We start from the raw sequence: 17,910 nt of genomic DNA on the forward strand, positions 1-17,910 counted from the left end.
CAAATGTGAGCCTGGCTGTCTTGTTAAATGCACTGTGCCCCGCTCAAAAATTACCCTTATTTCTGACACTGATATGGAGAGGAAGTTCTTATCTTCTGCCTGGGATGGCACCATGCCACCATGCTAAGATGATGCACAACCCCAGTCACCCACACCAGAGGTCTCTCTCCCTCTCCCTGCCTTCTCCCTGTCTCAAGCCCCTCCTCCACAAGTCAAGCTATTTAAAGTATTTCAGAGAAATGGTTTCTAGAGCTGTTATTAATGTGGGCAAGAGATTGTGTTTTCCCTCAGACTTGTTCTCTGAAACAGCTCCAAAGCTTTGTTTGAATTTTTCCACACAGACAGATATCCACAAGAGAAGTTACAGCCCAAATTGCCAAATGGATCTTTTATGATGGGAAGTGCCAATCAACTTTATTAATCTGTGGTGTTTTTTCATGCCTGTAATAACCTCATGAAAATTGAAGCTCTGACATGACTGAAATAACCCACAGGGACTGTCTATAGCAACTCTCAAAAACTCATATTCACCCTTCGTCCCTACGACACTGAAAAGCAAACAAGGCTTGAGTGTCAGCAAAATCACAGGTGTGAAGATGTTATGTGACAATCTAAGAACTGCATATTAATTCTGGATTATTTGAGTAAATATATTGTGTAATCAGGTCAGTGGAATTAAGTTACTCTATAGCTACAATGAGTCATTAGACTTTCCTGCCAAATTAAACTACCCTAATTTAATAGGAACTGCTGGAACAAAACACAAAAGCAACCACAATGGTTCCTGGATTAAAAAAAACACCTTATACACACTTAAAAGACAATGGCAAAAGCTAACAGCTTCGTGAAACCTATTTCCTGTCTCCAACCAGCTGACAGCCATTTTGCTCAAGTAGTGAGTTACGAGATCAAAGGGCTACAAACAAAAACCAGAGACATTTAAAAATATTCTTCCCCTGAAGGAAATGGCGAGAGAAAGGTTAGTGAGTTAAGAAAGAAACTGTGCTATCCAAATTGGAGGTCCTCTGTGGAGAGACAGGGAAGGATGAGCTATAGGAAACTTAAAAATATTGAGGGTCCCCATGTGGAGGGTAAACAGACATGCTCAGTTAGCTGCATGTGGGAATAGTTTGTTTGTTGCTTTGCGGTCTGTTTTTTATTTTCTAAAATTCTTGTGTTCTCAACAAACTCCTGTTATTTTAAGAAGATTGTTTGGTTATTAACATTATTTCTGGAGGGAACCAAATGACAGGTCCCAAATAAAAAGCAGGCCTGCAAAGCTAACCGCACTTAGCATAGCAGAGCTGACGCCCAGTGCTTGGAGTACAACTGTGTGATCCCACCTTGGGAGATGTCACAGCTTGAGGTTTAAGAAGGGGGACACATCTCACAGGATATGTCTAAGTGTCTCAAAATGGGGTTCCTGACCAAGTGTTTGGTTGAATCTAGTGAACAGTTTTAGACAGATATATTTTTTTGAAAGAATAACATATTTCCAAAACAAGTATATTTTAGATCTTTCAGACTAGAGTGACCAAGTTTCCTAGATCACTCTGATCAGTGCCCAGGGATCAGAAAAAAGCATTGTGTGGTCCCTACTTCCAGCTGTCCACCCTGAATCAAATACTTACTGGGTCAGAAAGAATTGGGTAACAACTCCCTGCCTCCAAGACTTGATCCCTGATCAGGAAAACAACTGGGTTCTAAGAGCTACTCTACTGCGTGTCTCCTATCAAGTTGAATGCATTCAACAGAAGAGACTGGGATTCATTTGCATGCTCTGGGTGGGGGCACCACTGTGATAAACAGAGATGGGTCTTGCGGTAAGAAAGGGAGGTTGGGGCCAGGAATCTTTTCCACTGACTATGTGGTAAGACAGCACTCAGTTAAATCAAGGAATTGTCAAACAGTGTGAAGGTCCATGGTTTCTTAGGAGGAGAAGAACTCAGCCCCTTCTCACCCCCTATTGAACTTCCATCTCGCTTCCTCTTACTTTCCTCCAGCAAGCTCTAGCTGGAGACCCTAATGTTTTACAGGCCATAGAAAAGGCAGATGAGTTATGAAAAACAAAAAAAAAGAAGTAACTGACAGAGTTTTAACATCCCTTTCAGCCATGTGATCCCCTCTTTCCTTTTTGGCTTCAGCTGAGATGAGCAAAAAGCTGAAGCAGCATCTTTGGCACTGGCAAGCCTCTTGGAAACTCTGAGCAGGGCAGCAAGTGGGAGCAGGGACACGTGGGCAACCACAGAGGCGCTTTGAGGGCCACAGCAGATGGGAGGCTGATGGTGCAGCTGAGAGAAGGCACGTCCCCTTGGGTTTATTTCTTGCTCATACCCTGTTTTCGTGACACAGTGTAGCTTCTACTAATCCTTCACTGCAAACCCTTCCAGATCAGATAGGAGGCAGTTCTCTAGGCTACCTCTGCAATTCTTCCTCTGAAACCATTTTTCTTAGCCACACATTATGTTCTCCTTACTGGTGGCACATACAGCAGCTGCCAATTTCCCATATAAGCACTTGGAACAGCAGCACCTGATAAGACCACCCTATCTGGTGTAGACTTCCCTATTTGCCTACCTCTTCATTTCTGCCACCATCACCTGAAAGTAGCTCAGAATTATACGGTGTTTTATCATCTCTGAAATGTGCTACAAGGGAGGGGAGCTGATGTTCTGCAATCACTACCTGCTGAAAAATAGCCTCTGACATACCATTTGACCTGCAGTATTGCTCAGAAAACGTGCCGCCACGCAAACCCTTTTAAGAACCCACATGCTTATAACATGTCTCAGAGTAAGAAAAGAGAACATGTTTCAATTTATGATGCATAGAGATGTCAGACTGGGACAATGCAGAATAATATTATTGAATAATATTTCTTATAATATATATATAATAACCCTCAATAGTACTAATTATTCTCTTTACAACATCAGCGATTATTGCTAATTACTTTCTTACACTGTTTTAGACCATGTTTGCTTTGCCTGCCATAGTGAATATCAACTATAATGATACAAGGGGTAACAAGAATTGAATGCCTATATTAAGACAGTTCTCCAGCACTCTCATATGTGAGTAACAAATGTAGTAATTACAATTTACAGAGAGGTACATGAAAAAGAAGATGTTGGGCTTTGCATTTCCTTGCTTTAAAGTCTCTGTTTCCTAGGATACATTAAATTCGTTTTCTTATTTCAAATCCATGCCTTCATTTATAACAGAAAGTTCTTTGCAAATTGATTAATTTTGCAGTCCCCTTTAAAACCAGCCAGGATCAGCCATATCTTTTCCAGTGCTGCTCCCAGCTGAGTGCCTTAATTGGAAAATGCCTTATCTCTGACGTGAAAAGTCATATTTTGTCAACTATATTGTTTCTGGGGCTTGGGGGGATGGAGGAGCCTGTTATCTTAGTCACCTGTTAAGAGAACAATGGCTTGATGGAGTAATTCCAAGCTATGAAACCCACATTATTAAATCAGAAAACTGAACTGGTACAAAACCATACTAGAAGGCCAATGGAAGATGCATACCGTCAATGCAGTACGTTCTCAATGGTGCCTCCTGCTCAGATATACACTGCTGCGCAAGTACAAGTTAGTTTCCCACCCAGCCTCAGTCTAAAAATTTGGTGGGTTACCAAAGCCCAGTCTGGAAGATGTAAGCATTTGGATTCCTGTGTCTAGATCCTCATTTCAGAAGAGCTGCAGTCCCCAAGCAAGTAAAGAGTGAAAGAATGAACATGGCAATTTCCAAGATAGGACCCAGCATTAATGATGAGTCTAGCAAAGCCCTCATGCTACTGTTCTGGGAGACCAGATAGATCCTTTCAGCAAAGAGGGCATGAACATGATAGCTAACCTCAGCTTTTTAAACCAGTGTCACTGTGATCTTGCACAGATTCATTTTAACTCAGCTATTCTTTGTTCAGCTTCTAGGAACATCTTCAGGCACTGTAGGTTGTGTCATACTGTGAGTGCTGAAGTGACTGATATACTTCTTGAAGAAGTGATGAGAAGGAGGGAGTGCTTGGACTGGCATGTTGGATGCTACTGGAAAATAGCCTCACAAACACATCACATGCCAGTTTTTCATGTTACATCCCTTGGGAGTTGGTGCTGGTTTACAACCAGCTTGACTGGAAGTGGCAGAAAACTGTGGCCTGGGGAGGAAGAGCCACCTGCAGCTTAAAAGATACTTCGGACTGGCACATGGGCCAAGTCAGGTCTGAATTCAGAAAAGGCAGGCAGGAATATGGGGGTTGGGAGCAAATTTTCAAGGTGAGCAACAGTAGAGCCAAAACCTGCAGTTGTCCAATGATGGAAGCCATTAGGAGCTGCTGAATGCAGGAATATTTTCTTATCATTGAGATCTTTACTCCTTTTATCTGCCCTAGTGGCTCACATCAATATATTTTGCATGCTTCAGAAAAGATCATATATTGTCATGAAGGACCAGAAAATTTCAAGCCTGCTGTTCACCTTCTGTGCCAAGTCTTGGCCTCTTCACAAACTCCTAGTTCACAGGCTCCGGAAAGGTTTGGTGAAAATGCTAACTGTCCCTCTAGACAGAATAAGGGACTCAGCCTCTGTCTTCCCTCCTTACCAAGTTTCCTGCATACACCGTTTTCCCTCCCTCTACAAAAACACTGCCCAATTGCACGCTGAACTGCAGTGAGTAGTCTAGGCTCTTCCTAGGCCTGGGACACCTTTGCTCCTTCAGCATGGCTTTGTGGCCTTTTTATAGGCCAGATGACTCAAAGGACAGTGTAAGTTCACTCATCCAACTGTATACAGCTGAATGCAAGAGAAGATGATCCTTCTGAATCTTGCTAACTCTTACCTATACCCTGAAATAAAAGACTGAGAAGCAGCCCTTATTTTAATGTGCAGCTTCTCCCAGTAACTCTGTCCCATGAGATCATCCAGCACTTTAAAATCCAGCAGTTGTATTTAACTTTGCAACCTCCTGCATTGCCAAGTTCCACAGCTGCACTCCACGTTGTGTTAAACAGCCACAATTTCATTCATGTTTTTGAATTTACTGATTGCTGCTGTGGTCAGAGAGTTGTTTACCACAGGCATAGCTCCCTGGGGTACTGGTATCCTACTGTATGGGCATGTGTGGATTCTGGCCACAAAACCTCAGGATTTTTAGTCCCTGGAGTGTGAGTTGAGTCTTTGATGTTCTGTCAATTCCCTTAGTGTTTAAGGCCTGTATTTCCAGGGACTCCAGAAAGCAGGTATGGGTTGAGGGAATCATTCAAATCACAGACTATAGTATCTTGAAAAATTAATTACTGTGCGGTAAAGAACTATTCCTTCCTCTTCAAACACATTGCTATGGATCCCAGGGTAAGTGACTGGCAGCTGTCCTCCCCAGATCATGGGAATGCTCCAAAATGTGGTCACATGTCAAGGGCCAGAAAATTTCATGAAAATATGTTGCTTTTGGTTCTGTTTGCTGAAAGCAGAGGTGCTAGTACTGCATTGGGCAAAGAAACTAAGTTGATGTACTGCTGTCAGTGATGAACTGCTGTTCTTAATGCTGCTCACCCCATGAGGTGTGATGTACCAGACACAGGCTCTGCCGTCTGTGCTTTTGGCTATTATAAGAAGATTTTGAAAAAGGACCTGCCTGAAAAAAGAAACAGCAGCTCTGAGGTGCATTTCATCTTCTTGACACAGATGGGTAAATGGGAATTCAAGGGAGGACTGAAGCTATTATGCTCTTATGTATCCTATGGTGGTATGCAGAGACATCCCAACGCAGACAAAATTTCAGTCTATGCAAGAGAAGTACATATACAGATAAAATGGGATCCTACCTAACATGTACAAAAAGACCCTTTGTTCTTAAGAGGAAAGCTTGATATCACTATCCAGGGACTCATCTTTGATCAACTTATGCCATTAAGTCTAGGTAGTAAAAGCTAGTCCCAAGTTAATATTTTCACAGTATGTCGCATTATTCATATTACTTAAAACACGTTCATGTGAGGAAATCCTTTTATCACCTTCCTGCTGCCATGTCATGTTCCATGTGAATAGGAAGAAAACTGCTTTGATTTCCAGAATGTATCAGCATGCAAAAATAGACCCATCATCTTACTTTATTCTTAAATTCAGTGGAGGCTCCAAATTCAAAGAGAAACTTCACTACATCGTTGTGGCCTTGCTGTGCAGCAAAGAACAGAGAAGTTGCACCTGACTGTAAGGAAAAAATGGATTAAAAAGACCCCAAATACATAACACAATTGACTGAAGTCTATACATTTCAAATTAAAAAATATTAAGCACAATCAGTTGCATACCAGCTGTAAAGACATGATGATTTTGAGGACTCCAGAGGACACCAGGTAACTTAGATCAGTTTTCCTCTCATTGCACTGAGAAATCTGTCCAGCATCATACATTTGAGTAACATCCAAGTTTCACAAGGGGTTTCTGCACAGAGTTTCTAATATAGACCTCTTAGGATTTACTTACTTCTACCCAGTCACCAGGTAGGGAAAGCAAGCCCGGTGTGAGAAAAGACCAGTCTTGCACAACAGAGGAACAGCCAATTTGAAGCCAATTCCTATTCCACCTGTCGTTACAACCTGAGACAAATAGGAGCGTGAGATGGATTTGCATCAGGGTGTGAAAAGGCCAGGGAGGCAGTTATTTGGTACAGCAGAGCTCCACCTTGCTTGACTCTCCACTAACAAAATGGGACTGCTGTTGGCTAAGTCATCCTTGTCTCTTGCAGCAGTAGATCACCATCCAGCCAAGCAGCCTTGAAGCAACGATAACCAGCCCTGTAACACCTGCTTTCCCTCAAACTCACTGAAGAACTGAAACCCCGTATTTTATACTAGTTGATTTTATACTAGTTGTATAAAATACTGTCATTAACATGTGAGTAAATTGGGACCAAAAAAATGAGTATGTAAGATTTTAATGGCTGGACAGAAGGAAAGGGGAAGGGAAGGGAAGGGAAGGGAAGGGAAGGGAAAGGAAGGGAAGGGAAGGGAAGGGAAGGGAAGGGAAGGGAAGGGAAGGGAAGGGAAGGGAAGGGAAGGGAAGGGAAGGGAAGGGAAGGGAAGGGAAGGGAAGGGAAGGGAAGGGAAGGGAAGGGAAGGGAAGGGAAGGGAAGGGAAGGGAAGGGAAGGGAAGGGAAGGGAAGGGAAGGGAAGGGAAGGGAAGGGAAGGGAAGGGAAGGGAAGGGAAGGGAAGGGAAGGGAAGGGAAGGGAAGGGAAGGGAAGGGAAGGGAAGGGAAGGGAAGGGAGACAGGCTTTCCTGACTTTGGGCTCTCTCATCTGATATAGAAGGTGCAGGAAAACTGAGCTACACATGAAATTCACCCCAGTGCCCAAAGCCTTTACAATAGCACGTGGCCCCTTGAGTCCATTTCAGAGCCCTCTCTCCCAGACACACTTATGAGGCTCTCACTTCCCCAGGCTTCACAACTTCAGAGTACAAGAGCACTGGTCTGAGTATGTGGATTTAGTTTCAGAACAGTGCTGTTAGTCTTTAGGGCTTAAACTTAATCTGGTTTGCTTCCTCTCTGCAACAGAGTGATTTTGGAGGATTTCAGTGTTTCTCTTTTTGTTGGCTTGCTGAATCAGTATGTCCTGAGTGATACTCAAGAGTAGCTCCATAAAACTTTTCTCAACTTTTCCTCTTGCTGCTGCTTCTTAAGCAGTGTTTACCTAAGGGAAGGGACATGTTTAAATACATGTTTTGTTGGAACAGGATCCCACTGAAAGACACTGACAATCATGGTTAGTGCAAGTTTAGGCCAGTAGGTACAAAGACATTTATATCATCGAACATGGCATTCACTGACTCAGTAACTTGCAGATGTCCGCATGAGATTAATGCTCTAGTTCCAGGTAACCAAGGAAAGTGAGAAACATTGGCTTGTATTGTTAAAGCAATGAACATACTGTTGTCCTGCACTGCCTGCCGCCATCCCGTGTTACTGCATGCCCTCCCTAAACTGCTCTTCTCTTTGGACCAGTAAAACTGTCCTTACCCCAGAGAAATTCTGCTCTCTGTTTAGCCAGCACACAGACCAGAGTGGCTGCAGGTACTTCTTACAGTCATTTGCGCAGAGCATGAGGGGAAGGCACTTTCCCAAAAGCAGCCGCTGACATTGTCCCTTCCACAAGCAAGCACGTCATGGTGTAAGAGATGTCTTGAATACAAAGCAGAGATGCAGGGAAGGGTATGGTTGATTAAGCTGTGTGATTGTTAGAGATGAGTTGGCTCAGACTAAGAGGCAGAAACTCCAAAGCACACCAAGTCAAAATAATCCCTGGGCTCCAATGGCATCCACTCCGTTTTAATGACCAGACTCTGCAAATCAAAAGGTAAAGGACTTCTCCTCATCATTTATCCCATCCAGAAAGCTGTAAATTACTGTGCCAATAAGTAAAACTGCAGATGCAAAAATGCATCTCGGATGTAACTGCCCCTCACCAACCAGATATGCTGGAAATCAACTGGATGAGTTGTTGTTTATAAATGTACCTCTGGCATCTCATTTTCTATTATAAACTCCAGACATCTGATTCCTTGATGTCCTCAGGAGAACAGACCTTGTTTATACATGCACTGCACAGCAAGTGATAGCAATTGGCAAAAAGCAACAGACCAATACTCTTCTATTATTTGTAATAAACCAACGGTCACTTAATCAATCACTGTTTGAATGCAGAACTTCTCCTACCTCTCTCTGCAGATTGATATCTGCTCCTTGCAACACCAATTCCCGTACACAATCTATGTGGCCATAGTAAGATGCTACCATCAGAGCTGTTGTGCCAAGCTGGGAGTAAGGAAAAACAAGTCAGTACCTTCAACAGACACCTCCAGCAACAAATCAGGCTGTCTGGAAGAGACAGCACCTCTTCCAAAAAGCTGAAGGAAGCTTATGATCATTGAAAAACTTGCTATCATTTAAAACTTACTATCAAGAATACTTGATATTAAAGCAAAAATGTTACAGGTTTGCCTGCAGTGCTAAGGCCTGACTTGTTAAATATATATGCAATGATTTCACCTTATTGTCCCAAAGTAAGTGCAACAAGAATAACAAGAATATTTTTGGTTTATACACAGCATTTTTATCAGAGAATCCCAAAGATCTTTTCATCATTTCCAGAAGAATGACCTTAGACACAGGAGCTGAGTAACTTAGCTGAGTCACTTAATTCTGAGTCATAGTCAGGAGTAAGGTCTGGGTGATTGGAATGCTAATTCCCTGTCCAAACGATGAGAGCACACTCACTCTGTGATTCTTCACATTATGTGAGAGAACTTTCCATACCAGAACTGTGAGTTCAGGTTCCCTCAGTCCACCATAAGGTCACTAGCCCAGTGAACCAAGTAAGATTCAGGTTATATGTATGTGCTGTATGGACAATACGTAGAAACCACATGCATAAGGATGAAAATCATCCTTCTAAAACATTCACACACACCAGTTCAATTTAAAGAAGGAATGGTGACATTACAAAAATGAAGCATGCAGCCTTAATCATATGAAAATATTTTAGTCTACAAAATTAGTAAGTCAGGGTATTTTACAGTGCATTGTAAAAATTCTTGATCAAGGCTAGCCTTATTTTGAGAAAAAACGAGCAGTAGTGGACCTTATTTCTTTGCATCGATCTCTGTCCTGTTTACTTCATGCCCCCATCTGAATATCCCTCCCTCCCTGTCAAAATGACACTCATAGCATCATCTCCAGAAGTACTGCAGGACAAATACTTGCCTACAGGGCAAAAATGAAAACAAAAAGATAGGTTAAAGTCAATGGGCTTAGAAAATCTCTTGCACTTTGAAAGTGGTCAAAGTGAGAGAAGCTGTGCCAGATTCATGTTTCAGGTTGGAAGTGGCACTAACCCTGTACAACACAGGCACAATTCTCAGTAAGTCAGTCCCAGCATCGAAGAAACCTGGGAGCTTCTCAACCTTGGTTTTCCCCTGCTTTTTGCCATAGCTTAGTAAAATCAAGTACCTCTCCATAAGTTGTAGGCACAATAGCAAGACATACCCATTATCTGTGTTTTCAACTGATTTCTAATCTCAAAACTAATTTCAACCCATGCCAATTACAGTAAGGAAATCCCCATGAAATCTATCTGTCACGTGTCTGGTCTGCTCTTTGCGTGGCAATCTTGCTGTGCCTTCCTGTTGGTGCCAAGTCCAGGAGATACTGGGGTCGGGGAAGAAGATGTTAGGAGGCCAGCAGCAATTCTAGTTATGAGGAGCTCTGCTAGCTGACAGAATCATTGCTACCTGGGCTCGGTTGAGTCGACTCTTCACCATGATCTATTACTACAATGACATTTCCTTGCAAAGAGAAGCCCGAGGTGCTAGGATCTGTGCTTTTAACGTCAGCGCCACAAATAACCGTGTAAGACACATTTTTGAGTGCTGGCAAATTCCTAACCCCTAACTGATGTAAATCATCATCACGCTATTTTATCTTGAGTTTCAAACTTGCTTCCTGACAAGAGAAGGTTTTAAATCATCCGTAAGTGCCACAAGACTCTCAAACGTCTCATGTTAGATCCCTGCCACACCCTCGGTGCAGCAGGCTATGGAAAGCGATGTAAAACCAGTGCCGTGGGTGTAGGTGCATTGTGTGCATACGCTGTCTTTGCAGTCCACATCTACTCGCCCGCTGTTCAGCAGCAGCTGGAGGAGAGCCAGGTTTCCTTTTCTCGCAGCCCAAAACGCAGCATTGGCGAGTGGTGTTTCTTTCTGGTGAAAAAAACCAAAAAGCAGAACTAAAACATGCTGGAAGATGCATTGGACAAACACACGCCAGCAAATTCTGCATTCAAGCCAGGCAAGTTTCACCTTAGTGTGCTGTTCTTTCAAAACCAGAGCATGGAAGGGAAGGTAATTTAATTTCTTTGTGCAATTAAAGAGATCAGTCTCCCTGTGCTCCCTCATGTTGTTTCAGGTCTTCCCTGTGTCCATGGTAGCCTATGACTCTTAGCTTGCTCTGTAATGAGAGACGATGATGCTAGTCCAGATCCCCAGGGAAACATCACAGAAAACAACTGCTACCTGTATTGTCTGCTTCTGTGGTGGGGCTGGGCACAGTTACAGAGGCTGAATCATCCTGCTGACATGTCCTGCTGCAGGACAGCCTCCTGGGTTTCAGGTTAGCTCTCGGCCGTCTCCTTCTTTTCTGCATATAAAGTCCCAAGACAGGAAAAGTATTGCTTACGCCTCCTCCCTGAAATTAACACCCTGTAACAATGGGTACGTGAGATACCTGCTGGGTGACGCTAGGAAAAAAAAAGGCCAAAAATCTTGCTGTCTGTAGACTTCAGGATTCAGTTACTAGGTAGACAAGGCAATATGTAAGGCAAAATTGGGAAACTGAAATCTAGATAACAGAAGCCACTGTTAAAACAAATTAGTAGTAATATAGTAATATTTTGAGGCTTTCTTAGTCCTAGAAACAATGCCACAGCGCGACTTCTCCCAGGTAGGAGCAAATTGTGACTGCCCAGCATAGGAGGAGGACAGCAGAAAAAGACACAGCCTTTGCTTGTGACCTCCTTATCCAATCCATGCAGGCAGCTGCCAAAATAGCTGCCCTTACAGGTAAGCACTGCTATGGGTGAATTGTGGAGGGGAAACAATGCTGTGATGGCAATGGTACATATCCTAGAGCAGACTCATGCCACTGGTTTTTTAATAAGGCCCAAACCCACCAACAGTTCAGTAAAGCATCATTTCACTGATAATCATCTTAGACCAAAACAGTGTCAAAAATACCCAGGGGCCTTGCTCTCCAGCGAATCCTGCCCTCAGGATAACCCAAAGAGAGTGCAAAGTGGATATAAAAGTCAATCATTCTGCTGCAGAAAATGTAATACACCCTTCTCCATGTCTAAATGTCAATGTGCACGTGTAATGTGGTAGAGAGAATCAGGATTGAATGGTTTTACGGTTGATACTTAAAATGCACACATAGAGCAGTTTAAATTCCTTCCTCCACTGACACGCAAGTAATAAACCTCGCAGAAACCAGCAGACACAAGACCAATCCTGTGCAAATCTATCCCAGATCTGCTGCACTGAGCACTTTCCATGGGTTGCATTTTTAATATTCATAGGTTGGAAAATTGGCAGCTGTTGGAGATGAGAGAAATTTCAACTATTCAATAAATCATAAGACACTTCCTATAAATTGATAGCGATGTTTCTTGTACCAGCACACATAGGGGCAGGAGTCTGAAAAAAATTAGGAAGCACAATAGACTAAATTCTGATCTTCCTTTTACAGCTAATACATTTCCCCTGGTGAATCTGTAGATAATGTCAACCAAAGTAGAGATAGCAGTTTATAGCCACCTTGCTGGCAGTGCAGTAGTGTTTTCCTATCTTTACCCTTACAACCACTAAAATTTTACGTAAAAGCAAACAATTGACCTAAACACACAGTGGCCCATATTGCCCTTTTTGCTCTGATTTATTAGGCAGATATTTATTTATAAAGCTGGTAGTTAGGAAGTACTGGCTTGTTGTCTTTATGATTATGATATTCAGTGGAAAGCTATTGCAAAAGAATGATATTTAGACCTTACAGAATGGGAAATCGAATTCCTTACCTTTTATTGTCTCACTCTATCCCTTAAAGTTTTAGAAAGCTTTGGGGTATGGCAATATATCCATACAGGAAAAGGTTTATTTCATCCAGCCCGGTTTTCACTATAAGGGCACAGTAGCAATGTGACTGCATCTTATTATGCCTATCATGCAACAACGCCTTTATCGATCAGATAGGCAGGAATTGAAATTAACATTCAGGAACTCTTTACCTGCTTTCATCAGTCTACATGAGGAGACAACTAAGTTGCCAGTGTTACCCTAGTCTGGAAGAAGAAGTCCAAAGTCTTTAGCCTTATGAGTCATAAATGCCTACTTCTTTTTTTCCCCGGTAATTCTTACAGCAGCTCTCCAGCAAAGTTGTCCTCATACTTTGGATCAGACCCAAGGAATGGAAGAATTCTCCAGTGCAGCAAGGACACGAAATCAGGTTTTTCCCAGTGGTGCTTTTGACCCAATTTGGAATACTGCTATCAGTACTTGTACTTCCCCTTGTGCCCACACGTTGCTGGGGATTCCTTGTATAAAACTTGAGTAGAGAGCACACTCAGACTATCAATCATGCAGTGATTAGATAAAAAAAACAAAAGCAAACACAAATCTGAGCTGTTTTACCTGCTAAGATTAATGGAATGTGCAAAATCATTCAGGTGATCTGGGCATCCTACAAGGACGGCCTCAAGGAGTACCATGTGGCAATTTCTCTCTTGCTTTCAAACCAAGGATTTCTAACTCTGTGCTTTCCATTTTCAGGTCATATCAGCAATACTGACATCACTGGTAGGCAAAATGTAAGCCATTACTTTGGGATTAATAATCTGATTAACTGAGCAACAAATGGGTTTTAAACTGCAGGATGTGACGTAAGCCTTGACAGCTGTTGTTCAGTTATGAACTCAATCCTCTCTCATCAGATACTTCTTAGGAAGAGGTAATGTTGAATTTCAAGAGATACGATTTTCATGTAATTCTTATTATAAAGCTAGTCTGCTCCTAATGCCTCCTTAAAGTAAACAATTGATCCTCAGCATTGACAGTCTGGGAACAGAATGCAATGAATGTCTGAAAAAGTGATTAGCTAATAGCTTTGGTGAAAATGACATGTTTCATTATATCATTTGCTCCAGCATCAGAAACTTTCAGGATACAATTTCCTCTACTTCATCACAACCTCTAAAGCATTATTTCAAACTCTGGCTGTGCTGTTAATTTCAATTGTTTATATGCTTTTATGAGAGCCCAAAGATGAAAAGCTGGCATTATATTCATGCTGTGCTGACACCAAGTAAAAATACTTATTAAAAAAATGGCCTAGAGGAAAATACATGTTATAAATCTGACAAGACCATTTCTATGCAGGAATACAGAAAAAAATAAAATGTGATAGTGTATCTGTATGTGTCATCTTAGGGATATAGAAGGGAAAAGTATCATTTCAATGCTGTGATCAGCAGCTCCTGCTCCCTACCCTACCTTTGACTTGCTGTTTGCAGAGAAGGGGCAGGTCACGGTGGGGTAACAGCTAAGGAGGAAGAGTGCAGTTCTAAACAGTGATCTTGAAGGTGACAGAAAAGAGGTGATAGGCAAAGAGAAAGAAAAGAGAAGAGAAAGAGAACACGAGCCCGGCGGCTTGTTCCTTGAACTGTCAAAATACAAGAAAATTCCCGTTTCATTCTCAGTTTCCAAACCAGTCCTAATGGAAAGGAGGAACTGAGTAAAAAGTTTTAAGAGGAAAAACTGGAATCATGATCAAACATGACACAATGGAAAATGTTAGTGGGACTTAGGAGGAAAGAGGGAGGACTTTATTAGATAGCACTACATCCTACATGAAGGATCCTGATGAAAAAGAAAGGTTCTTCAAGATACAGATGTAAGTTTAGACAGGCAAAATCTGGCAGAAGAAGAGAGGATATTCAGGTGTATAGACAGTGACAAAAAAAAAAAAAAAAAAGCTACCTCATGGGTAGGTAGGATAATAAATGGAAACATGAATAGACAGTGGCAAACAGAGACAGTAGGAATCCAAGGTAAGCACACAGTCTTCTGAGAGAAAGAGAAAATGCCAAGCAAAAAGACACAGAAAGAGAGAAAGGAGAGGGAGATGGGGGCTGCAATTCCCCAGAGGGAGAGGGAGCAGGTAGTGAGCTACCTTGCACAGGAGTACTTGAGGGAATAGAAAGCAAGAAATAGGGCACAGAAAAGCAGCTGATCGGGACAGAACAGAAAAGAAGACCTGAAGGACAAGGTAAAAAACCAAGGAGGCCAAAAAAGGAGAAGGCGGCAAGAAGAAGGGGCTGGCACCACCAGGAACATGGGGCTAGCATCCGTTAGGGTGGATGCTTGTGAGAAATGAAGGTGGGTAACAACTCACAGAGACAGAATGGAGGGACAGAAGAGACTAAGACTAAGAAAAGAAAAGCGGGTATGAGACCAACGCAGGACCAAAAAGGGGATGACCACAGAGATTTCGCCAGCCGCTGTAAGGCTGAGCTGCACCGTCAGCAAAGGTACCCTGCTCCCTGCCACCACGGGGCTTTACCTGTGGGTGGGGACCACCTGCTGCACCACCACTGAAGTGACCCCATGGCACTCCGGGGGGGGAGGCACCTTGACAGGAGTGAGAGGCAAGTACAGGGAATAATCCATCAAATAAAAGCAATGCGACCCAAACAGCACGGCAAAGGGCTGGAGCAGAGCCGGTGATCGATAAGAGAGGGGCAAGCACAGCATCCAGTAGGCGCATAACGGAGGAGAAGATGTACATCTAGCGTCAATATTACCCGTTAGCATCAGCAAATTGCTGCTTGCTTCCCTCTTTGCCAATCGCTTTTATTAATCCTGTCCTCAGATTAAAAAACAGGCTATCTTTTGGAAACGACAGCTCTCGCGCGGTTTTGGATGGAAGAAGTACCAACAGCGACGCGAATCGCAAACAGAAAAGGGAACGAACCAGCCTGGCTTCAGCGGCCACCACAGCCCGAAACGGAGAGCACGGGTAAACGCTGCCTCCCAACTATTACACAACCAGCGATAGCGGAGACGCTCGGAAAAGTGCGGAGGAGGCTCCCGCCTGCACCAAAGCCCACGGCGCTGAGCCTGGCCGCCCTAAAGCCAGCGTAAGGCTTCACGGAGGCTCGCCGTTTATGCAACACCAACCACGGGTCCTTTCGGGGGTGTCAGCCGTGGAAAGCACCGGCTCCATCGGCTGCCACCGCAGCACTCCCAGGGCACCCCAGAGCCCGGGAAGGACGCTGCCGTTTTCTTTCCTTCCGCCCTCAAACACCCCCGTTTCTCCTAAAAAAAAAAAAAAAAAGGTAAATACTAAATAACTCCCTAAACCCGAGAACGTGACGGAGCATTTCACGGGCTGCCGTCCACGGCGAGCAGAACTCGGGAGGCCAAACGCGCATCCCCCCGCCCCTCTCCCCGGCGCCCGGCTCACCTTGAAAGACATCCTGCACATCGCAGCGCCCCGCTCCGCGTCGTCGTCCCCCCCCCCCCCCCTCCAGCTCCGCGCCGCTCCGCGTCCCTCCGCGCCGCTCCGCGCCGCGCCGCGCCGGGGCTGCGCGGGGCCGGGGCGGGGCCGGCGCCTCCCTCCCGCATGGCTTTAGGCTCGTGAGTTTCTGGCTCTTATTCCCCTTTAAAGGTTTTTTTTTGGGGGGGGGGGGGGGTGAGGGGAGCGTTAGGGATTACTCTTGTTGTTGTTGTCGTTGTTATTTTTATTCTTATTCTAAAAATCAGTGGGCACGGCTACCCCGCAGCCACCCGCACCCCCTGCTCCAGCAGCAGCACCCCGAGAAGCAAGACCCCACGGTGGGGACCCGCACTGCTCGGCCGCCGGTTCAGACCAATATATATCGAGATCGAGCCTCCGCTGCTCCGAAATAGCACTGAAACGGGCGGAAACCCAGGCCCCCCCCACCCCAGGCCGAGCCTCGTCACGGAGCTAATGCCACCTCCGTGGCACCCCTTTTGTATTTAACAAGCCCTTTCCCTTCATAGCTAGGAAAAAAACTGCTAAAAGGTATCGTCGTGAGCGTACCCACGCTGCAGCGGCACAAGCGTGTGGGGGTGAGCGTTCCCTCCCCCTTGCGTGTATCCAGCTATCACCAACGCTGCTACCTCCCGTGGGTGATGCGCTCTTATTAGAAAGACAGCAAGTTCTTAAGGGCTTCATTTTAAGGCTTTAAAAATGAACAGCCATAAAGCCAATGCGTGTCCTGTTTTGCCTGGCTGCCGCAGATTTCATTCAAAGTCTGCGTGATGTCAAGTAGGCAAAACAGGGCATGCTCTGGCGCGAGATTCCTGAATTTCTTTGCTATTGTTGGTTTACGCGGAGCCCTTAGGGATTTTCTTCTTTTGATGTGCACACGTAAATCCCATTCACGAGAAAATTACGTGTATGCACTGAGAGAAAATACTTGCACTAAGATCCAAATAGTTTATTCTACAAATCTTCAAGTGGAGGATTTTCTGCAGATTTTTTTCCTGAGGCAATATTCATCTGTGCGTACAGTAAACCAAACTGTTATTAGCAGATGAAAGCTGCTAATAACATAAGCTCATCTCAGAATGTATGGTCTGGTGTGAACCTCATCTTAATTACTGACAAGATCATACAAACGTGGATGATCATTCTGATTTTTTCTTAAACTTAAAAATACTGCATAAACTCAGTAGATCGCATAGTTAAGAGTCATCCTTGCTCTGATCCAGTTGCACAGTGATGCTTGCCCACGGATAGAGGAAAATATTACTAACTGGTACACGCTCCTTGCCTCACCCCCAGAAAATCCCTGTGTTTATTAAATCTATTGTGAATAACATGCCAATCTTCTCACATTCATCAGCCAAGATGTTAAGTTTTCTGACAAAGACAAAATAAAGAATTCTCTCGATGAACAACAAAAAAGGACAACAATGCAGTACAATGCAGTTTTTTGGGGGGTCTGTATGTATTTTGTATGTCAAGGGACAAATTTTGAAGTGCCTTTCTTAATTTGCCCACAAAATCTGAAACTGCACCTATTTTCAATTGCACGTGGTCTCCTGTGATTTTGCTGTTTTCATATTCAGGTGCAATAATTTGTCAGAACTGTTGAAAACAGAAATACATACACAAAGGTATGTTCTTTTTTGGTGACCCTTTGAAAGTTTATCCCAGAAAGCATTTAGAAACTATCTTTTTTGGCATATATATCTACCTATTGTTACACTCAAAATCTTGTTTATTGGCAAAGAGGAAACACACCTCATATATATATATATATTTATATATATTTA

General features: G+C 43.6%; 1 protein-coding gene across 3 annotated transcripts in view; it reads right to left on the bottom strand.

Annotated features, from left to right (window-relative positions):
- The window catches only part of ANKRD29 (ankyrin repeat domain 29), a 34,278-nt gene extending 18,133 nt beyond the window's left edge, over window positions 1-16,145 (bottom strand). For 2 of the 3 annotated variants that reach the window (XM_049828170.1, XM_049828159.1), the window contains exons 1-4: window positions 16,070-16,128; window positions 10,648-10,758; window positions 8,717-8,815; window positions 6,112-6,210 (exon numbers count right to left, since the gene is read on the bottom strand). In XM_049828170.1, the coding sequence (XP_049684127.1) occupies window positions 6,112-6,210; window positions 8,717-8,815; window positions 10,648-10,758; window positions 16,070-16,090 (330 nt within the window). In that variant the 5' untranslated portion in view covers window positions 16,091-16,128. Of the gene's footprint in view, window positions 1-6,111; window positions 6,211-8,716; window positions 8,816-10,647; window positions 10,759-16,069 lie in introns of all 3 variants that reach the window. The other variant, XM_049828178.1, reaches the window with a different exon arrangement.
- Between the last annotated feature and the right edge of the window lie 1,765 nt (window positions 16,146-17,910).

The sequence above is a fragment of the Accipiter gentilis genome, chromosome 2 (genome assembly GCF_929443795.1).
Source record: "Accipiter gentilis chromosome 2, bAccGen1.1, whole genome shotgun sequence".
Taxonomy (NCBI): Eukaryota; Metazoa; Chordata; class Aves; order Accipitriformes; family Accipitridae; genus Astur; species Astur gentilis.